The 23,070-nt window shown below is 41.7% G+C and overlaps 2 protein-coding genes across 4 annotated transcripts; both read left to right on the top strand.

Annotated features, from left to right (window-relative positions):
• The first annotated feature begins 1,867 nt into the window (after nucleotides 1-1,867).
• On the top strand, nucleotides 1,868-10,893 carry LOC113019664 (uncharacterized). The gene is made up of 4 exons (XM_080294361.1): nucleotides 1,868-2,174; nucleotides 3,141-3,467; nucleotides 6,603-6,929; nucleotides 9,648-10,893. Exons 1-4 carry the CDS (start codon nucleotides 2,012-2,014, stop codon nucleotides 10,034-10,036), a joined length of 1,206 nt encoding a protein of 401 aa, XP_080150487.1. The 5' UTR covers nucleotides 1,868-2,011; the 3' UTR covers nucleotides 10,037-10,893.
• A 1,023-nt stretch (nucleotides 10,894-11,916) lies between these two features.
• On the top strand, nucleotides 11,917-22,880 carry LOC113019658 (uncharacterized). Of its 3 annotated transcripts, none has more exons than XM_080294367.1 (5): nucleotides 11,917-12,200; nucleotides 14,148-14,495; nucleotides 14,865-15,197; nucleotides 19,949-20,257; nucleotides 21,883-22,880. In XM_080294367.1, the coding sequence occupies exons 1-5, from the start codon at nucleotides 12,170-12,172 to the stop codon at nucleotides 21,972-21,974; spliced, it is 1,113 nt and encodes a 370-aa protein (XP_080150493.1). In that variant the 5' UTR covers nucleotides 11,917-12,169; the 3' UTR covers nucleotides 21,975-22,880. The 3 variants fall into 3 exon arrangements, with proteins under 3 accessions (XP_080150493.1, XP_080150499.1, XP_080150505.1); XM_080294373.1 differs by lacking the exons at nucleotides 19,949-20,257; nucleotides 21,883-22,880 and adding exons at nucleotides 15,274-15,383; nucleotides 17,901-18,214 and having other exon boundaries at nucleotides 11,935-12,200; XM_080294379.1 differs by lacking the exon at nucleotides 11,917-12,200 and adding an exon at nucleotides 12,207-12,343.
• Nucleotides 22,881-23,070: the final 190 nt, after the last annotated feature.

Here is a 23,070-nt window from a genome sequence, read left to right as displayed (position 1 = left end):
CATTAAACTGTTCTTGATACATCGAGAGGTCCTTCAGACACAGCAGCCTTTTCACTCTATTTAAATATGTAAAGATTAACATTCTTTGTAAAATGTTCCCTAAAGATAATGTTACTTGTCATCTATTATTTCAACACTAAATCAAACCCAAACATTCCTTTGATTTCTGTTTTTGTGTCTTCACAGTTTCCCAGCATGCTCTGGCTGTGGTGGTGGAGGTATATGAGGGGGAGAATTCTGTCCTCTTGCCCTATGTTTACAAAGGTTCTATACCCGAGGACAATCCCACAGTGATGTGGACTTGCAGTGACCTCAATCCCAAATCTGTCCACCTACAAGGAAAAGGAGGAGACGATCTTAAAGGGCAAAACCAGCGCTACACTGGGCGCACATCAATGAGTCGTTATGCACTAAACACAAAAGACTTCAGTCTCACTCTGAGGAAACCCAAACTGACTGACAGCGGTATTTACACCTGTTCCATCAGTGCTGGAGGAGAAGAACATAGACTGAGTGACATCCAGCTGCACGTCAAAGGTCAAACCTGCTGTAATGAAAGAGTAAAAGTCAGTACAGTAGATAAAGCTCAAATAGTCCCAAAAGCAAGGCAAGGCAAGGCAAGGCAAGTTTATTTGTATAGCACAATTCAACAACAAGGTGATTCAAAGTGCTTTAAGCAAGAAGAAAAGCCAAGTTTTTTCTGAATAGTTCTGAAAGTCTTGATTAACCTAACAGAAAGATTTACAATGGACCTAACCTTAAAATGAAACAACAAAACATGAGCAAGAAAGTGAACTCAAATAAGATCTTATTGATACAGCCTCTGTGGTATATGGCATTACATTCTTTTAGGTCTGCAGAGTTGTCTTCTCTTCTCAGGGAGACAAATCTCAGTAGACTTTTTACATATTGTCCATGAGGAAAAATTCAAGATTTCTTTTAAAACACTGAAACATTCATTATGATCCCTCAATTGTCTGTAGCTGTAGCACCAGTTCATAAATTCTAGTTTAGTTATCACTCAAAGCAAAGAGTAGTGATCCTCATTTTTAAAACAGAGGTCAGAAATGCAGAAACTTGTCATTTGCCATGAGTGTGACTGCTATTGGTCCTATGTTTGATATTGTGCTTTCTTGTCCTTTCAGATCACCCCATGGAGGTGAAGGTGGAGGAAGGCTCAGCGTCTGTCATCCTGCCCTGCAAAACTGAACCTGACCTGCCTGAGAACACCAGAGTGGAGTGGACTCGCTCTGACCCAGAACTCTTGATAGTTCAGGAGTATTCAAACAAAGGTGGCAAACTTATGAAACAGGACAAGTTTTACAGAGACCGAACGGAAATGAATGAAGACCTGCTGAAAACTGGAGACTTCAGTCTGACCCTGAAACAGCCCACAGAGAGAGACAGTGGGAGATACATCTGCACCATCTACAGGGACAAAGACATCCTGAGACAGAAAGTAGAGCTGCACTATGTCAGAGGTCAGAGCTGGTGGACAGTGGCTCAGATTAACTTCAGAATTCAAAGGTCATAATTTATTTATGCATTTATTTTTTGTTTCTCCACAGAAAAACTTCCACTTTGGGCCACAGCTGTCGTAGTTCTTCCTGTTCTGGTGGTTTTTGGGGGTCTCAGTCTCATATATAGTTTTCAACACTATTTCATGTCAGGTGAGTCTCTCGTGCCAGACACACTAATGGTTAACAAGTGTCCCCTGGTGGCTCCTTAACGGTCACTCAAAAGTCCAGAGGCTGAAACAATTCCTGTCCTTCAGCTTTCTTTAAAACTCTGAAAACTTGCTGCTGCTGTTTGTACAGTTCATGTTGTTTGTTGTCCTGTCAGACTGTCAGGTGGAGGTGAAGTCAGGGGTGGAGTCTGTAAAGCTGCCTTTCAAAACCAACACAAAAAAATACCTGAAGATGCTAAAGTGGAATGGAAGGACAGATACAACAACAAAGTCCATGTGCACCAGAATGGTTGTGATAGGATTGAAGACCAAAGCCCAGCATACATGGAGCGAACAGAGATGAAGCGCAACCCGCTAAAAACTGGAGACCTCAGTCTCATCCTGAAATACCCCACAAACAAGGACAGAGGCACCTACACCTGCACCGTCTACAACAAGGAGGGAGAAAAAATCCTGAATGACACACACGTGGAGCTTAAAGTCAGAGGTCAGTGTGTACTTAGTTTTCACTTGTATTTCATATAATATTAACTTGTGACCATTCACTGATGATAATGGGAAAAATGTTGTGCTTCTGCAGGAATCTTTATATTGAGACCAAGTCGTGCCATCAAACTGCCTTTGTTCACTTTGACTCTCAGTTAAATGTGGCACTTTGTGTCTGTGCCAGATCTTTTTCGCTGAATGAATATACTGAGGCTATACACGTTAATTAATTACCTAGATTAGATTACTTTGTCTTCATTTGGCTGCTCATTTTAAAGGTTGCCACAGCAGGTTATCTTCCTACATCTCCCCCTCTTCCAGCATCCACCCCTAACAGTCTTGCTGTTCTCCTTCTGTCACAAATCACCTTTGATATTGATCTCCACCCAATCCACCCCGCCTGCATTCTCCTTTATCACCTCCCTTTGCACTGTCCATTCCTTTCAAGGGCTGACTCCAGGTAGTTAAACTCATCTACTTGCACTACTTCTGCTACTTCCATGTTCACCTTTCCACCTGTCTGCCTCTCATGCATGCACTTGTATTCTGCTATGCTTCTACTGACAGTGCACATCACCCTTGTTTGTGAAAATCATCTCTCTCTAAAGTTAGAGGATACTTGTTAAACAACAGGAAGTGTTAGAAAGACTGGTGTGAGCCTGCTTGTTGCTGCAGATCTTCTGAAACCTGGGGGTGGAGTTTTAAGACTGTCACTCTGAGTCACTCTGATTTTCAATGTCCAACTTTGTTCTATATTTTTTTTTATTGATTGAAGCCACAGCAGAAAAGACATAAGTAGGATGTGATAAAAGAAGTATCACCAGCCTCACTTGCCCAGGAGTGTGTAATCTTTCTCCACTCCAATCCAAAATGCAGAAAGCTTCTGCTGTAATCTACCTGCAACTGGTGAGGAAGAAAAACCTGCTGCTGCCTGTACAGCTCATGTTGTGCTTTGTTGTCCTCTCAGTCCCCCAGGTGGAGGTGGATTCAGGGGTGGAGTCTGTCCAGCTGATCTGCAAAATCAGAGTTCGTCTGATAAAAAAAGACCTTATAGTGGAGTGGACGGAGAACAACAAGAAGGTCCATGTGTATCAGAACGGCTTTGAACAGCCTGAAGAACAGCACCAGGATTACAGAGACCGGACAGAGATGAATGAAGACCTGCTGAAAACTGGAGACCTCAGTCTGACCCTGAAATACCCCACAGACTGGGACACAAACACCTACACCTGCACCGTTTACAGCAGGGAGGGAAACATCCTGCTGATGAAACAAGTGGAGCTTAAAGTCAGAGGTCAGTGCGTACATAGTTTTGCCTTGGATTTGAAATCATACTCATTTTTGACCTTTGTAAACAATTTTTTTAATTTTTTAACTAGAAATGCAGCAATGAGAGTTATTGCAATACAACAACTAAAAATAATGGGTCAGTTACTGATGATACTAAAAACATTTTATCCGACCGTTTTGGAAAGCCATATAAAGCCATATTAAAGCCATATAAAGCCATATAAAGCCATATAAAGCCATATAAAGCCATATTAAAGCCATATTAAAGCCATATAAAGCCATATAAAGCCATATTAAAGCCATATTAAAGCCATATTAAAGCCATATAAAGCCATATTAAAGCCATATTAAAGCCATATAAAGCAATGGCTGTTGAATAACCTTTTGCTTCGGTGCACCCAGATTTTTCAACCACATCAATTAACACCGCATTTTCACATTTGCACTTTTTCAGGGGGAAATTGCCATCCATACAGACAATATTGATTTGTAAATGATTAACTAACAATCTTGTCAACACAAAGTTCTTTATTTGAAGAACATTTCTACAAGAAAGATAAGTTACTGAAAAAGTGGTTGTGCTTAAAGTGCTTTGGCAATATTGTAGACAATGATAAACTTAATCATCGTCTGACGCTTAAAGGCAGTGGGAAGAGGGGACACTTGGGCCTTTATCACAGCATTCTGGATACACTGTGTATCGTATTAGCAGCAGTCACAAATGCAGTATTGCCGGCCATGGTCTTTCCACACTCACCATAGTAAATGCAGTGCATCATGTTGCCAGCTTTATAACAGATAACCGCCTTAAAAATATTCTGCAGAAGAACAAAGACTGAAGAAAAACATGAATCAACATATGAACATTACCTGATGCTGCTTTTAGCCTTTAGACTTTAGACTTTTAGCCCCGATGGCACAAACATGCCAGAAAGCTCTGTGTTTGTCTTTGTGTAGAATCTGTTTACCTGCTCTCATTTACTGTTTTAGCTATTTTGGTGGTTGTTGAAATAGTTTTGTGAGCTCCCGGAGCTTCTGGCAAAATTAATTTACATTGAAAAAAATGAATTCAGGATTTAATGAATTAATATTGCTTTATTCAAGCTAAAATAATTTTAAATCAATTATTGAAACCCAGCTTACTACTCACCTCTGTCTATCCGCCTGCACTTTCAAACATGTAGGCTGACAGGACTATCTGAACCACGACCAATCAGAGAGGTCCCACCCCTGACTACATTTGATTGGTTTAGACCACGATAGGGGCATAATGTGTGTTTGTTGTTGACCACATGGAGATTTTTCAGAGTTGCTGAGACTTTAAAAAAAACTTTTTTTCTTTTCCTTTTTTTTTTTTACTCAAAAGGCTGGTCGACCTACGATTTTCTTTTAGTTGCACCACTGAGAAATTAAGTCGCATATGTGAACAAATTGATCACACTCTAGAGCCCTGAAAGGGAATGGGTTTTTTGTGTGTAGCTCAGTCTATTTCAGATTTCCATTATACCAGCTTAGTCTTCATGCTTCAGGTGAGTTTGGGAGAGGTCAGTTCTTGGCAGTCTGAGGCCTGCTTTAGTCCCTGATCTGAAGACTGCATCCCTAATTCTTAGATGTTTTTAAAACCTGATATATTGTGATTCATATATTCAAATGTTTTAAGTTGGAGTTGATTATATTCAGCAATCGTCTGAGTGATGCAGCTATTTTCTCCAGATCACTTATTTTAATTGTGTGCTTTAAGTGTGGATGCGTGTCACCTTGTTTATAGTCCAGTTCATGTTGCTCACTGGTATTTTTCCACATCTTCCAGTGTTACATTTAGCTTAGTTTTAGTTTGCAGTGCTTTGAATTTTACCCAATTTCTTGAGGCTTTCTTGGCTATGCCAACATTGCATTTGTTACATATATATTCATGAAGACATGAGATCCATTTAGCTTCCTGTTTACAAACCTTAAGATCACTGCTGGGTTCTTGTTGGTGTTGGTGAAACAATGACATTGTTTGTCCTGGTGCGTTGTTCCAAGTCTGCAATCCTGCTCTCCAGGTACGCTATCTGCTTCTTCCTCCTCACATTTTTAATACAGAGCAACTTTAACTTAACAAAGTCCAACATACTTTTCTATTACATCCCAACAGCAGATATAAAAAAGACTTTTTCTGAAAGACTATTGTCAGCTTCCTCATCTGTGTCCTCGTAGGCCCAACGTTATCTGGTGAACAAGCTCAGTTAGCTGTGAACTTGTCAGCTTAAAATTGATTTTAGTTTGAATATCACAATATCGATTCAGTAAAATCCAGGATTGGTTTTTAAATATGAATGTATTTTACCAGAAACGCCAGAATCTCAGCTTAAAGCTCACACTGCTGTTTTAGCTGTTTGGTGGTTTCACAAACCACCAAACAGCTAAAACAGCAAATGAGAGCAGGTAAGCGGATTCCATACAAACAAGTAAACACAAAGTGCAGACGGCACATACATGGACACACTGTCTGTGCTTAAAGATGACAAATTATACTATTTCTGACTGTTTGAGTCAAAATTGAATTGAAACGAACCAGAATCAAATCGATTATAGAAATCAGTGATGATACCCAGCCCTACTGCCGACTAGCCAGCTTCTTGGCTAGTCGGCAGCTACTCTGCTACTGTTCTGCTACTCTGAGTCCAATATCCAGTATCAGAGTCATAATCCAGACAGGGTCATACCAGAAGTTTTGTACACTTGATTATTTTTCAGATTGAAAATCAATCTCAAAAAAATTGCTTGCATTTTATCACCTTGCATTGTCTATTGTTTTGTTATATTGAGTGGTTTTCACTTTGACAATTTTGCACTTACTTGGGCTAAGAGAAACATTTCATCCCATAAAGGGAAATTGAACTTGAAAGTCTAAATATGTTTAACTTCTTTCATAGGACACCCCTCATGGAACAAGTTCTTGATTCTCTTTCGAAGACAGCAAGTAAAGCTTTGAGTCTGGACATGTGACAATAACACTTCTTTTAGCAAATGGTCATCTCTGCCACTGACTGGACAGAGAAGAAATGCAGCACTGTCTTTGTTCAGTGGAGAAGTCGGACATATTTCAGACTGGAACTAGTCAAACAACTCATGTTGTGCTTTGTTGTCCTCTCAGTCCACCAGGTGGTGGCTGATTCAAAGGCGGAGTCTGCCAAGCTGCCCTTCAAAACCAGAGTTAACCTGTCTGAAGAGGATAAAGTGGAGTGGAAGGACAGAAACATCAGGAAGGTCCATGTATATCCAGAAGTGTCTGACCAGCCTGAAGAACAGGACCAGTTTTTCAGAGACCGAACGAAGATGAATGAAGACCCGCTGAAAACTGGAGACCTCAGTCTGACCCTGAAATACCCCACAGACTGGGACACAAACACCTACACCTGCACCGTCTACAGCAGGGAGGGAAACATCCTGCTGATGAAACAAGTGGAGCTGAAAGTCAGAGGTCAGTGCTGCAGTGTGTGTGTGTGTGTGTGTGTGTGTGTGTGTTAGGGACTGTGGGGAATCTTTGTGCATTAGTTATTTGATACGATGTCTTGCACTATCCTACTGTATATTACTGTATACTACTATTCTTATTGTATATATTGTATATCTTATTCATCTGTTCCTCTGTCTCTCCTGCTGCTTTGAGCATGTACATGACCAAAGAATTCCCCTCGGGATAAATAAAGTTATTCTTTCTTGTAGAACTGCGGTTTTAAGCAATGTGGTTGAAAAATTTGGGTGCACCTAACTTTTGTGCTGGTGCACCTAAGAAAAAAAGTTAGGCACACCAGTGCAACCATGGCAAAAAGTTAATCTAGAGCCCTGTATAAAATATTTGATCAGATGATAATGGTAGAATGTATGTATATATTTATTTATTAAAATAGTTTATTGTAGAATGGAAGTTCAGAAATTAAAAGATAAGATAAGATAACCTTTATTAGTCCCACACGTGGGAAATTTGTTTTGTCACAGCAGGAAGTGGACAGTGCAAAAGTTATGAGGCAAAAATTAGAATACAATAAGAATAAATACAGTACACAACTGTACAGAATAAAATAAAATACTATATACAGTAGAATAAAATAAAATAAATATACAATAAGATAAAAATAGAATACAAATACTATATACAACTGAGTAAAAATACAACGATGACAGAAAGGATTATTGCACTTAGTATTATTGCATATGTGTGGATGTGTGTGCTTGTTCAGTTAAAGTCTTTATTATGGAGTCTGACAGCAGTGGGGAGGAAAGACCTGTGAAATCTCTCCGTCCCACACCGTGGGTGCCGCAGTCTCCCACTGAAGGAGCTGCTCAGTGCTGTCACAGTCTGCTGCATGGGGTGGGAGATGTTGTCCATCAGGGATGACAGCTTAGCCGCCATTCTCCTGTCACTCACCACCTCCACTGGGTCCAGAGGGCATCCTAGAACAGAGCTGGCCCTTCGGATCACCCTGTTCAGTCTCTTCCTGTCCCCAGCAGAGATGCTGCCGCCCCAGCAGACCACGCCATAAAAGATAGCAGAAGCCACAACAGAGTCATAGAAGGTCTTCAGGAGTGGGCCCTCCACTCCAAACGACCTGAGTCTCCGCAGCAGGTACAGCCTGCTCTGCCCTTTCCTGTAGAGGGCGTCTGAGTTATGAGTCCAGTCCAGTCTGTTGTTCAGATGAACACCAAGGTACCTGTAGCTGTCCACAGCCTCAATGTCCATACCTTGGATGTTCAGTGGTTGCAGTGGAGAATGCTTGTGCCTGCGGAAGTCTACCACCAGTTCCTTGGTTTTACTGGCGTTGATCTGGAGGTAGTTCAGCTGGCACCAGTCCACAAAGTCTTGGGTCAGACCTCTGTACTCCTTGTCGTCCCCATCAGTGATGAGGCCGACTATTGCAGAGTCATCAGAGAACTTCTGCAGGAAGCACTGGGTGGAATTGTGGGAGAAGTCTGCAGTGTAGATGGTGAAGAGGAACGGAGCCAGAACCGTTCCCTGTGGGGCCCCCGTACTGCAGACGACCCTGTCCGACACACAGCCCTGAGTCCTCACATACTGTGGTCGGTCAGTGAGGTAGTCCAGGATCCAGGTAGTGAGGTGATGGTCCACTCCAGAGTTCTCCAGCTTGTCCTTCAGAACTGAGGGAAGAATGGTGTTGAAGGCACTGGAGAAATCAAAGAACATGATTCTCACAGTGCTTCCAGCGGTCTCCAGGTGAGCGAGGGAACGATGTAGGAGGTGAATGACGGCATCATCCGCTCCAATGCCAGGCTGGTAGGCAAACTGAAGTGGGTCCAGTGATGAGCTTGTTAGGCGCCGAAGCTGAGCCAGGACCAACCGCTCCAGGGTCTTCATCAGGTGGGATGTCAGAGCCACCGGCCTGTAGCTGTTGAGGTCCTTGGGGCGTGAAGTCTTTGGCACTGGTACAACACAGGAGGTTTTCCAGAGCTGTGGGACTCTTCCCAACCTCAGGCTCAGGTTGAAGAGGTGCTCCATCACCCCACACAGTTGGTCCGCGCAGGACCTGACGACCCTCGAGCTGATGCCATCTGGGCCCGCTGCCTTCTTGCCATTAATCCTCCTCAGTTCCCTCCTAACTTGGGTGGTTGAGAGAGACAGGCTGGAGCCTTGTGTTGAGTGTGTATTGGATGCTGCAGTTGGGGGTGGGGGGGAGTGAGCAGGGTGAATAGAGGAGGTGTGAAGTGTCTGAGGTGGAACAGAAAACTCACCTAACAGTAAAATAATGGTTTAGTCCTTAACAGCTAGAGTATTTAAGGCTGCCAGTTGTCATTAGACAGGAGAGTGATTGTGCTGTGAGAAAGCTTAATCTGCCAGTGATTGTCATGGCCTTAAAGCTATATGGGCAAATAAACACTTCTTGCTTACACCATACTGTGTCTCAGTCTTCCTTTCTGTAAATCCAGCCAAAAAAGGCAACCCTTGGCTGTGAGCCAAGACCAGCTGTGACAGGAGAGTTTACTCTGATGCACATAGACCAAAGATATAAGTTAAAAGAAACCACAGCACCATCAGACTCTGATCATCTCCAATTGCTTTAAAACTCTTTAAAGATTTCTGTCCTCTGCTCTGATCTGCTTCTATCCTTTACCTTCCTCTATAACTCTGAAAACAAACCTGCTGCTGTCTGTACAGCTCATGTTGTGTTTGTTGTCCTCTCAGTCTGTGAGGTGGAGCTGAAGATGGCGGCGGAGTCTGTCCGGCTGCCCTTCAAAACCACAGAAAACCTGCCTGAAGATGCTAAAGTGGAGTGGAAGGACAGATACAACAGGAAGGTTCATGTGTATCATAATGCATCTGACCAGCATGAAGAACAGGATGAGGATTATAGAGATAAAACAGAGATGGATGAATGCCCGCTGAAAACTGGAGACCTCAGTCTGACTCTGAAAAACCCCACAGAGGGAAACATTGGGAGATACACATGTTACATCCGGAGAAAGGAAGACATAATCAGATTGAAAACAGTGATGTTAACAGGAAAAGTAAAAGGGGGGTTGCATGCTCCCTCTAGGTGTGATCTTTCAGAAATACAATATTGCTTTTCATAGTTATGCTGATGATATACAGATCTACTTTGAACTAACTGATGATCTCTGTCTCTGCACTGTTTGTGTGAGGTCAAATAATGGCTCTTAGGAAACTCTCTTAAATGATAAGAAAACGGAAATCGTGGTATTTGATAGTAATATCCCTCACGGCCAACTTCATGATGCCCTTGGTTCCCTTGCCAGTTCCATCTCTGACACTGTTAGCAATTTGGGTGTGTTGCTGGATAGCTCTTAAATTTGATAAACAAGTGTCTGCTGTAGATAGATCTAGCTTCTACCAACTGTGGCTAGGCATGCCCTCTGACTGGAACTGGGAGGTTTGCCTCTATTATCCCTGTTCTTGCTGATCTGCACTGCACCCATTAAATACCGTATCCAATTTAAAATACTGCTGCTTACTTTTAAAATGATCAACAACACAGCGCCAAGCTACCTTATTGAATTCCTTAGATTGTACATCCTTGTTAGAGCACTAAGATCAAATGGTGCAAAATCTAGAGGTGACTGTGCATTTGCCTTGGCTGCACCTGATGTGTAGACTTATTCTGTTTCTCTTTTATACATTTCTTTTATGGCTTTGTGCTTTTACCATGTTTTTATTTGATATGCATTTCATTGCTACTTAGGTAACTGTTTGTACAGTCATTTGTATAAAGAGTAAACAGGACTGGTGAACTAGCGCAGCAGTTTTTCTGGACCTTTGCTGCCCTATTATGTTGTTTTTTTTTCTGAATCTTTGGTTTTTATTCAGCCTTTTCTCTATTTTTTTTCCAATGAGTCTTAGCTGCACACAGCCTTTGAAACACATTTAACAAGAAACCACCGAAGACTTACATTAAAGTCTCATTGTTTCTGTACCTATTTTTGTGTATTCTCATTTGTTTGGCTCCCTGAGTGTCAATTCCTCCTTCTGTCTCATCTTCCTCTGTTCCCTTGTCTTTCACTGTTAGGGTGATATTCTGCCAAGTGTGAAGTTGATGAGCTTCACAGTTACAACAGGTTAACATGTCTGAATAACATGATGAAAGTACAAGCATGAACATTTTAAACATGTTTTTTATATTTATTTATATTTCAATAATATGTTTTAATCCAGCAGTTTAAGGTCGCGCCCAAGTATATCAGTCTCAGACTAAAGTCTGTGCTAATCGACACCATTGCAAAATGTTCATTTTCAGAGGTGGGCTTTCTGCATCATTATCCTGTTGCATAATCTGAGTGAGCTAAAGAGCATGAACTGATAGCTTCATATACTGTATTACTGTGTCATACAGTAACAAACGGCGCCTTAAACCATCTACAACTGAACAGCTGTACCTAATAAAGTGGCTTCTCACAAATGTAGTGACGAAACCCCTGTGGCTGAGACTTTGTTATCGAACTTAAACTTTATGTGAGCCCTTTATTATTCAGTATTGAACGTAGCCAGTCTGCTCTTTATTCCAACTGCTTTCTTTCCACATCTGTCTGCACAGTAACGGGACTTCCTCTGCGGTTAATTTATGCTTTCTATTTCGTTTTGCATTATTTTATTTTTAGAGCACGTTACCTGACTGGTTTTGTCCCTGCACTGTTCTGTGTAGCATCTTCAAATGTCCACTAGATGTCACAAAGACACAGTGAACGTGGAACATGCGTGAACCTGTCGTGTGGATTGTGACATGCTCTGAATCCACAGACACGCACAACAACAGGGAAATTACACAAAATGCACTCAAAAGATTGAAGAGTTCGTTTTAACCTATGACATAACAGGACTTAACCATCAAAGACGGCAGCAGTGATTGTAAGGAGCGGTTCTGAATCAGGCCTGCATCAGCTGCGTGAGTCGCTGTGTAAACCACACACAGCAGTGCACAGGCTCAGTCTGTGACTGTGCTGCAACAAACAAAAGTAAAGGCGTTCTTATGCTGTGGCGTTTGGATGGTTGTACGTGCTGAGAAGCAAAACAAATCCTGTTTGTCGTGTTTTTCCTGGAACACACCAGCAGCTGTCAGTAGTTACAGCTGGAGGAAGGCGGGGCGTTTCCCTCACATACAAAACACAAAGTTCCAGGAACAGTGAGGCGTGTGTGGGAGCTCTGCTTCTTCCAGGCTTACCGGACTTTGTGGCTGCTGTGGTTTATAAAGGAGGATGAAGATGTTGCTGTTTCTCCCCCTGAGCGGTAAGAAACTCTCTGAGCTCCGTTTACCTGTTTAACCTGCACTCAGTCACAGCACAGCGCCACAAATTCACTCATTCCCGGAAAACAGCGAGTGTGTGAACGATGTCTGAGAGGCTGAGGACCAACAGACTGCGGGCTTTCAGGTGAAAGTTTCTAGCAAGAGACACTAACTAACCACAGTAGCTATGTGCTACAGTAGCTCAGTGTGCGTGGGCGACGCTGATATGAGACATGAGTGCAGGGCTGATAAGCGTTAAGTCGCATGTGATTATTAACAATGTTTGGAGAAAACGACACGAGGTCAGTGTGTTGCTGTCGGTCATCAGAAAGCAAACACCTCTTTTCTTCCCTGCTCTGCTGTGTGGTTTTCCTGCGATCTAAAACTATTTTACAAATGCGGACAAACCTGAAAAAATACTAATTACACAATATATTAAAAACCTAAATGCATGTGAGGAACCGTGGAGTCATTTTTGACCAGGACATGTCCTTCAACGCACATATTAAACAAATATGTAAGACTGCTTTCTTCCATTTGTGCAACATCTCTAAAATTAGAAATATCCTGTCTCAGAGTGACGCTGAAAAACTAGTTCATGCATTTATTACTTCCAGGTTGGACTGTTCATTATTATCAGGATGTCCAAAAAACTCACTGAAAAGCCTTCAGCTAATCCAAAATGCTGCAGCAAGAGTCCTGACAGGGACTAGAAAGAGAGAGCATATTTCTCCTGTTTTGGCTTCCCTTCATTGGCTTCCTGTTAAGTCCAGAATTGAATTCAAAATCCTGCTCCTCACATACAAGGTCTTAAATAATCAGGCCCCATCTTATCTTAATGACCTTGTAGTACCATATCACCCTATTAGAGCACTTCGCTCTCGCTCTGCAGGCCTACTTGTTGTTCCTAGAGTATTTAAAAGTAGAATGGGAGGCAGAGCCTTCAGTTTTCAGGCCCCTCTTCTGTGGAACCAGCTTCCAGTTTGGATTCGGGAGACAGACACTATCTCTACTTTCAAGATTAGGCTTCAAACTTTCCTTTTTGCTAAAGCATATAGTTAGGGCTGGACCAGGTGACCCTGTATCCTCCCTTAGTTATGCTGCAATAGATGTAGGCTGCCGGGGGATTCCCATGATGCACTGAGTGTTTCCTTTCCAGTCACCTTTCTCACTCACTATGTGTTAATAGACCTCTCTGCACTGAATCTGTAGCGACTTCCTCAGTCGCTAGAGGCCGGGGACTGAGCTTGCCTATTTGCCTGATGCGCTGTCAACTTTACGCCATAATGCGAGAGGTGGAATTGCTTACTTGTTTATTAAAGTGCTTGAAAAGTTTACAGAGCAATAAAACATCACAGGCTCTAACGCAACAATTAAGGGGAAACTCGTTGTGCTGCGGTCAACAAAAACTACGGCTACCCAGCCCTCTGTCAAAATCAAACCAGTGAAAGACAGACTGACAACGCTCTCTTAATGCCACCGCTAGCACCCATGTGACTCCCATTACACATCACCATAGCAACCAAACAAATGAAAACCCAGTGATCATCAAAAATTCAATACATTTATTTATGGCTCCTACAGAATCAAATCTGTTATATGATTGTTGGGTTTTTCTCTGTATCTACTGTACAATATGAAGCGCCTTGAGGCGACTTTTGTTGTGATTTGGTGCTATATAAATAAAATTGAACTGAATTGAATGTGCACCAATGGCCTGATACTCACAGATTACATCAATTTCTAATTATGCTTGAATTAACAAATTTCTAGTTATTTACAAATTGAAACAATAAAGGGCAATTAAGTTCTAGATTTTATTTATGTTTTGGTCATTTGTGTGTTTGTACATCTGGTTTCCGGCTATAATGTCACTTTTCATTCATCATTTAAACTCTGGGTCAAACCCACAACATGTATTTGACTTGAGTTTCTTTGTGTGTCCTCAGTTTCCCAGCATGCTCTGGCTGTGGTGGTGGAGGTGAATGAGGGGGAAAGGTCTGTCCTGCTGCCCTGTCTTTTCTCAGGTATTACACCTGAGGACACCACAGTGATGTGGACTTGCAGTGACCTCGATCCCAAATCTGTACATCAACGACGAGAAGGAGGAGACAATGTTAGAGGACAAAACCAGCGTTACAGCAGACGCACATCAATGAATCGTTACGCTTTCATCATTAAAGACTTCAGCCTCACTCTGAGGAAACCCACAAAGACTGACAGCGGCAACTACACCTGCTCCATCAGTGCTGGAGGGAAAGAACGGAGGCTCAGAGACATCCAGCTGCAGGTCAAAGGTCAGCAACAAGCCCAACACCTGCCATAATTACAGGTCAATACTCTAGTCAAAGGTCAGAGGTCAAACTGATGCAAATGAATTCCCAAAGTCTTGTAAAAATACAGATGAAACCCGCAGCATCATTTAGAACAGATGTAACCTCAGAGGAAACACGAACAACAAAGCAGGAGATGACTGCAGAGAACTGCTGCAGCCTCTGGAAAATGTGACAGACTCATGTCAGCTCGTGTGCAGAGGGCTGTGTTTACCACACACATTTCTGTAAATATGTAAATAAATGACATTCTATGCATCACCCAGCACAAAACACTCAGAGGAATTTTGCTGCCACTTTTACAGTTGACACTTTGGTTTCTTGTTCTCTCAGACCAGCAGGCGGAGGTGACGGTGAGGGAAGGGTCACAGTCTGTCATCCTGCCCTGCAACACAACACCTGACCTGCCTGAGGACACCACAGTGGAGTGGACTCGCTCTGACCTCGGACTCATCACAGTCCATGAGTATTCTAACAGAAATGATGACCTTATGACTCAGGACGAAGTTTACAGGGACCGAACGAAGATGAATGAAGACCTGCTGAGAACTGGGGACCTCAGTCTGACCCTGAAACACCCCAAAGTGAAAGACATGGGACAATACATCTGCACCATCTACAGAGACAAAGACATACTGAGACAGAAAGTAGTGCTGCAGGTCAAAGGTCAGTGCTGTAAGTTGAGGTCAGAGGTCAGTTTTCTAGATACAGGTCAGAAATCTTTTTGTATGCTTCTCCACAGAACCATTTCCATCCTGGTCCAAAGTTTTAGTGGGTCTCCTGGTTCTCCTGGTTGTTCTTGGGGTTTCTGGAGGTCTGTTTTTTTTCATTTGCGGCAGTATTTCATGTCAGGTGAGTTTCTTCTACTACACTACCCATAATGCCGAGCGTTAGCAGGTGTCTGCTCATTTTTCAAACCTCTTTTCCCCACTCTGCGACACACCTGCCGGGGATCAAACACTGGTTTGTGGCTCTATAAAAAGGAACTCCGTAAACCTTTGACATCTGACAAAAAGTCAGAGCACTCTTGAGACAACCATTCATTTAGTGTTAATGGTGATAACTTCATCAATTTCTTCACAAATACAATTTTAACCATTAGAGAAAGAATTACCCACAAGATCAAGGTGGCACGGAGGGAGGTTAGCCAAGTATCGGAGCTGCAGAAAGGTGCTACAAGAAGGTGCCTAAGAAGTCCAGCAAGCTGTCGATGTCTGAGGCCTTACAAACTGCCAACCAAATACGCACAGACTTGACCAACTGCCAAAAAATGTAGTCAGATGATAACAAATTGAGAAGGTCCTACCAGTGGCTGGACAAAGCTGGACTGAAAGACAGCACAGAGGCACTAATCATGGCAGCACAGGAACAAGCTCTGAGCACAAGATCCATAGAGGCTGGAGTCCATCATACCAGGCAAGACCCCAGGTGCAGGCTGTGTAAAGATGCCCCAGAGACAATCCAGCCATAACAGCAGGGTGCAAGATGCTAGCAGGCAAGGCATACATGGAACGCCATAACCAAGTGGCCGGCATAGTGTACAGGAACATCTGTGCCGAGTATAACCTGGAAGTCCCGAGGTCAAAATTCTCCTAGGGTGGTGGAGAATGACCGAGCTAAGATCCTGTGGGACTTACCAACTGGATATAGTGGTGATAGACAAACAGAAGAAGACTGCTGTAGTGATAGATGTAGCTGTACCGAGCAAGCTCAGGGTACGCAGTGTTATTGTATATGCATGTTTCTGCTTTAATCTGCTGATGCTGCTTTGGGCTTGGTGGAATTTAAACACAACAACATTGCTGGCAGAGGTAATGTGATTTCACTATAGTGTAAATTAGGGCTGCTCAATTAATCGAATTTTAATCACGATTACAATCTGGGCTTTCAACGATCATTAAAAATGACTGAGCCGATTATTAGCCCCTCCCTCATTTATCCGCGACACCTTAAAGGCCGGTCTGTGAAAATATTGTCGGGCATAAACCGTCCGTGGCGCAAAAAAGGGTGGAGACCGCTGATTAAGAGGACCCGAGGGAAGCTCGGAAAGCTAAGCAGAAGTTATTTGGAGAGGAGAGTGACTGCTGTTGGTTGAAAAGAGAGTTTAAAAAAAAAAAAAAACTTCAGTGGTGTTGCACACTTTTTTATATTATTTTTTTAAAGTCATTGTTAACCCTTTAAAGCCGGTCAGAGCAGCATGCTCCGTTTTGCGTAACTATTTTTAAATCCCTGTAGAACCTGAACCGTGTAAGCTAGCGCAATAATTTGTTTTGCATATGAAACCGGAGGAGTTGTACTTACATCTGATGCCATCAGCTTGTCCTCGGTCACGGTTTCGTTCCACATATAGCTTTGCAAAAATTGCATAAAAAGCGCTTGCAGGAACAAAAACATAATATTCCAGAAACACGCTTTGCCGATCCATCAGCTGTTCGTAACACTTCCCACAGTGAAATGATGCACATGCGGTTTTCTTTGCAAATTTGCATCATAGGATTGTTTTTTGTTTTTCCTGCAGTATATAAAAATTGCTGTATCTCCAAAATAAAACTATGAAGACACTCAAAATAAATTTCCTGTGGTGGGAAACTATTTTTTTGCAACTTTATTGTATTTAAAGTTTTGAGGGATAAACCTCTTAAATTTCTCCAAGTAGAAATATATGTAAACAAAACAAAAACAATTTTCAATTTTTTTTGTAGTTTATTGCACTTTTTTGCAATTTATGTAATTACTATGGACTTAATGCATACATATTATTAAAATATGGGCTATAACAGTTGTATTGATGTATAGCAACTTGAAATGCTCCCACAAATGGCACTACAGCATGTAAAAAAAAAAAATATAAGCTCTGGTGGACTTGGTTCTATAGTAGGTCTTAAAGGGTTAAATAAATATCGTCAAATAATCGTGATCTCAATTTCAGTGAAAATAATCGTGATTATCATTTTTGCCATAATCGAGCAGCCCTAGTGTAAATTGCATAAACCAGCACATCAAGCAGGAAGTCTAGATTGATTCTCTCTTTAACAAAACCTAAACTCTGATCCAATTCAAAGCTTAGACAGAGCTGAGTGGATTCGACATGTTCTTATTGCCTTGAAGCCTTCTGAATGTCTTCCTTTCTGATGAAAACCCAGAAGTCCTGAGTAGTCTTTCAGGCATGGTATTCATCAGCCCCAGGCTGAGGCTCAGTCTGTCTGTTCTTCTTCATCCAATATGTCTGCAGCACTTTACAGGATGCTGCAGACGAGTTACCAAAGAACGAGTCAGGAACAAACTGAGACACAATCTGACTGAGACTAGAAGACAAGGAGGGACAGGGAGGTCATGTGACCATCCTGTTGTGCTTTGTTGTTCCCTCAGGTTACAAGGTGGTGGTGGTTTCAGGGGAGGAGTCTGTCCGGCTGCCATGCAAAACTACGGTCAGATTACCCAACGATGCTAAAGTGGAGTGGACGGACAATTCCATTTCCAACAGGAAGGTCCACGTGTCTGACCAGGTTGGAGAACAGGACGAGGTTTACAAAGACCGAACAGAGATGAAGAGGAACCTGCTGAAACCTGGAGACTTCAGTCTGACCCTGAAATACCCCACAGACAAAGACACACACATCTACACCTGCTCGATCTACAGCCACGAAGGAAATCGTCCAATCATGAGCAAGAAAGTGGAGCTCATTGTCAAAGGTTAGTCGTGTGTTTATATTCAGAACTCACATATATTTCATATAATCCACATCTGTGACCTTTTAAACACGAATTTCATTTTATATATGTATATGTATGTACATATGTGTTTGTGTGTAATATAAAAATAGATCTCCATGGTAACTGAACACATCAGCTGGTCTGCAGCAGGTCATGTTCAGAGTTTGAGGCTCAAAGTGTCCCATTTTCACTGATTGTTTCCCGACGACATGCTTCACGTGTGATATGGATCCTCTGCTGAAGGAATCTGCTTTCTATCCACAACCTGTTGATCCGTGTCTGATCCGTTCTCTGTAACTGCAGGAAGCCCTGCAGTTACAGAGAAACTGTCTGAGTCGCATTGTTGCTGCAGTTTACCTGCAACTGCTGTGAAGAAAAACAGGCTTTAGATTTTGTTGATCCAGCTAAAACAAAGAAAGTATGGATATGTCGACCTTGTTTCATAGGACACCTCTGTGATAATAAGTGCAGTATCATTGTCTTTCAAAGACTGCAAATAAAGCTTTTATTCTAAAATGACACTGAGTTCATTAGGAACCAGCTCTGCTGCTGATTGGACATCAAAGGCAGCTTCAGGGGAATCAGTCAAACATGTTTTAACTACAAATATTTAACTTCAGTGCAAAACTTATTGTGCTCAGTGCTCTGTTGTTGTTTCAGTCCCCCAGGTGGAGGTGGTGGATTCAGGTGTAGAGTCGGTCCAGCTGCCCTGCAAAGCCACAGTTAATCTGCCTGAAGACGCTAAAGTGGAGTGGACGGACAGTTCACATATGGCAGAACAGACCTGGCAACCTTGACGAACAGTTTGTGTTTTACAAAGATCGAACAGAGATGAAAAACAACCTGCTGACAACTGGAGACCTCAGTCTGACCCTGACATACCCCACTGACTGGGATGGAAAGACCTACACCTGCACCGTCTACAACGGACAGGGAAACACCCTGATGAAGAAACAGGTGGAGCTTAAAGTTAGAGGTTAGATAATACTTTGATTTTCACATGTGATGTACATAATATGGACATATCACCCTTTTAACACTAATGTATCGCCATACTTTATCCTCCTGGTGAGTTAGGAAAGATCGAGCTTACTGATCGGCAACAGTTTGGAAATCGATCAGCATGAAGCTGAAGGAGAAACTGTCAGAGCAAAATCTTAAAGTGAACTCTGAAGCTGATCTGCAGACATCCCAGGGAGGTTGTACAACAATAAATACAACAATAATCTAGACAAGGACGCACAACACAAAGAAACTCTACTTGGAAATCTTTCTTAAGTGAATCTGTTTCTGCTTTCTCGTTATTACATTGGAGAAGATTCTCAGCAATCCTACTTTTAATGGTCTAAGCATCAATTCCACATCTTTAACTTAACTTCAAAAAAAGAGATGTACAACTGAATGTCATCTGCATTGTGTAACAAGTAATGTCAAAGTGCCGGAAATCTGGTGAAGCGGGAACGTATATAACAGAAATAGTATGAGTCTCCAAAACTGAACCTTTTGGCACACCATAGGCATGATAAGCAGAAGAGGACCTGTGCATCCACGTAATCATCAGCTGTGAACAACAGAACAAAACACTGAGACATGGACAGGCAGTAAAGTCCAAGCTTCATTAATCTCATATGAGAGGGAAGAAAACAGTGTCAGCTCAAAGAGAAATTTTCCCTCACAGCTCATGTTGTTTGTTGTCCTCTCAGTCTGTCAGGTGCAGGTGGAGAAGGGGGCGGAGTCTGTCCAGCTGCCCTTTCAAACCAAGAAAGACCTTCCTGCAGATGCTAAAGTGGTGTGGTGGGACATTCATGACAGGAAGGTCCACGTGTTTTCAGACCAGGCTGGAGAACAGGACCAGGTTTACAGGGACCGAACAGAGATGAATAACAACCCGCTGAAAACTGGAGACCTCAGTCTGACCCTGAAACGTCCCACAGAGAGAGACAGTGGGACATACAGATGTAAAGTCTACGGGAGAACCAGCAGATACAAAAAAGTGCAGCTCAGAGTCAAAGGTTTGTTTGTTTGTTTCTTGTATAGCTGTACTTGTACTGTATAGCTCTGTGTAAATAATCATTCTGTACATTCAATAATCTTTAATCCTACAACTGTTTACAACTTGCATAGTTCCCATTTCTGTATAGCTGTATATCTCAGATTTCTGTAAAGTTATTTATTTCATATTCTGTATAGTTTTTCATATTTATATCCTGTACATAGTGTTAAGGTTCAAATATTGAGGAAGGAGAGTACAAACCACCATTGGTCCAGAAGATCTTGGTCAAACAATTGATTTTAATGAATACACACGTGTGGGAAGAACACTCTGTACGCAGACAGCAAGTGGTCTTCGACTTAATCAAAGCATACACAGATTTTTATAGCATCAGGGTTTGATTTACTGACGCCCCTTCATGCGTCACAGACAGGATATAGACATACGTCAATATCAAAACTACAATGACTTTTACCACCGTTCGAAAGAACATCATCTTCTATTTTCATGGCTGGCACTTCCTGTCTACCTTTCAGTTCTTGTCTTGTTCCTCTTTTACCGAGACACTTTCGCCGTTACAATCCAGACATGACTAATCTCTCTCTCCTCTAAATAAATCTAACTCATATGTGTGTGTGTGTGTGTGTGTGTCACGACCTCACATGCTCTCTGTGTCACCTCTTCACCTACTAACTGTCTGTGTCTCGTCCTCAAATGCTCTTTCTCAATTCACCTGTTGCACTTCTGACCTTTTACCAGAACAGAGGCTCATACTTATGTGTTACAACCTAACTGAGACTATGTATATGTCATCTACTAAATAAATGTTTTAACCAAGAACCTCTACTAAAACCTTAATATAAAATGACCTGATATAAGTGTTTTGTAAGCATGTACGCAGTTTTAACCTTCTATAGCTCCAAGTCACTTGCACAATAGATTGTCCGGACATCGCGCCGAACAAAGCTTACAACCTCCAATTAATTGACCGAGCACCAACTCTTTAATAAGCACAGATATGCAATATGTATAAAATAGTTATAACTGCACCTGAAATACAAGGTTAACATAATAACTGTATGCATAACATCTTAAGGCCTTCTTAAAGCTATCTGTTACATTGTTAAAGCCTCGTCTTAGCCTGCTGCTCAAAATAACTTTCACTTCTGCAAACTCTCTGCAAGCCTGTTTCCGTCAGCCTGTGACTTAGTCTTTCTGAAAGACACACACACTGTTCAACCTCTGAATGCAATATAAACTCCAGATTATATTATTAATGCAATGGTGATGATGATTATTCTTTAACAATAGCAGTAAAATAATTTCCCTGCCCTCACAATAGCCTGTTCATAGCTTGTACTCACTACAGCCTGTACATACTTAGTTATAGAATATTCACAACATACTTCATACCGTGTACATTATAACATACCATAATAGACCCATTTCTGTAATGTACTCACATATCTATACTATTGCTAATATATATTGTAATATATCTATATCACTAAAGCACTTCTGGATGGATGCAAACTGCATTTCGTTGCCCTGTACCTGTGCATGTGCAGTGACAATAAAGTTGAATTCTATTCTATTATATTCTATTCTTAGTTCCTGTCTGACTGTGTTGTGTCTCCTCTGCAGGGAGAGTTCAGGTCCAGGATCAAACAGGGGACATCAGGAACAGAAGCAGCTCCATTGATCCGACTCCTCTGATGGCTGATCAATCAGTTTGATCTGTGTGTTCTTTGATTATTGATCAGTGATGTCAGAGTGGAGTCAGTGTGATGTTGTTGTTGTGTGTTTGAGACTTTTAGTGTCCATGAAGGTCTCTGCTGCCGTAGATCCTCTGAACTGTGACAGAGGTCTCACTCTGGAGGAAACTCTCAGCACTTTCCAGCAGCTCCTCCATCATGGAGGACGTTCCCTCACTGTAACAGGTGGAGGAGAGAGGAGAGGAAGCACAGGTGGATCCTCTGAGGAAGAGGAGCGTTCCTACAAACCACATGATCACATCAACACAGTCGTTATCTATAAAGTCAAATTGTTGGGTTTTCAGAATCAGAAAGTTGCCTTTTACCTCTTATGTCACCATAGTAACTGACTGAAAACATCAATTTCTGTTATTATTATTATTTATATCTTTTGTTATTTTCAAACATGTAAATAATTATGATCCAGAGAAGTCTGAAGTGAACTAAACACAAACATGTGTGTTACGAAAAACAAAGAGAAAAGTTTATGTCTCTTATTTATTATTTATTTTGGTCAAACTTGCTTCGGAGGCTGACAGCAGCAGCAACTACTTTTTCTCTCGTAGTCGTGGCTTTTATGGTGGTGCTGTTGTTTATTTCATGCAGTTTGGTGAATCCAAATCGTGGGATGTGGATAAAAGAATGAATGCATTTCATCAGTTTCATGGTGTTATAGTGTGATGATATCTGTGCTTCTTTATGTGCTATGGAGCTTTTGTTTTCTCCTCATACTGACTCCCTTTTGGGGGATCATTATGAGTCGAAATTCAAGATTTGTCAAGATTATAAAAGTCTCTGTATCCAGGTCCTACAAATGCATACACGCATCAATATTACCTTCAGACACAATGAAATTATTTTCATTAAAACTCCTGTTTTGCGGATTCATTTGCAGTGTTTTGTTTTTGTATAAATTAAAAGTTATATTAAAATGTTAAACAGAAATAAGAATGCCTGCATTTGTAACAGAACAAATACACAGCATTAGGCAATTATAAGGCTTCTCATAAAAAAACACAATGCAAAAGGGTTTATCAACACACAAAGCACTCGTATTTGCCAGGTAAGACTAAAATAT

This window comes from Astatotilapia calliptera, chromosome 3 (genome assembly GCF_964374335.1).
Source record: "Astatotilapia calliptera chromosome 3, fAstCal68.1, whole genome shotgun sequence".
NCBI lineage: Eukaryota > Metazoa > Chordata > Actinopteri > Cichliformes > Cichlidae > Astatotilapia > Astatotilapia calliptera.
This window is presented reverse-complemented; position numbering and strand designations above follow the sequence as displayed.

What these genes read in the sequence shown, in the direction of transcription:
- LOC113019664 (XM_080294361.1), top strand. Translation starts at nt 2,012, where the DNA reads ATGGAGCGAACAGAGATGAAGCGCAACCCGCTAAAAACTGGAGACCTC. An exon ending in AGTGGAGCTTAAAGTCAGAG is followed by an intron (nt 3,468 to 6,602) that starts GTCAGTGCGTAC and finishes TTGTCCTCTCAG; the next exon opens with TCCACCAGGTGGTGGCTGAT. An exon ending in AGTGGAGCTGAAAGTCAGAG is followed by an intron (nt 6,930 to 9,647) that starts GTCAGTGCTGCA and finishes TTGTCCTCTCAG; the next exon opens with TCTGTGAGGTGGAGCTGAAG.
- LOC113019658 (XM_080294367.1), top strand. Translation starts at nt 12,170, where the DNA reads ATGAAGATGTTGCTGTTTCTCCCCCTGAGCG. An exon ending in GCTGTTTCTCCCCCTGAGCG is followed by an intron (nt 12,201 to 14,147) that starts GTAAGAAACTCT and finishes GTGTGTCCTCAG; the next exon opens with TTTCCCAGCATGCTCTGGCT. An exon ending in AGTGCAGCTCAGAGTCAAAG is followed by an intron (nt 20,258 to 21,882) that starts GTTTGTTTGTTT and finishes TCTCCTCTGCAG; the next exon opens with GGAGAGTTCAGGTCCAGGAT.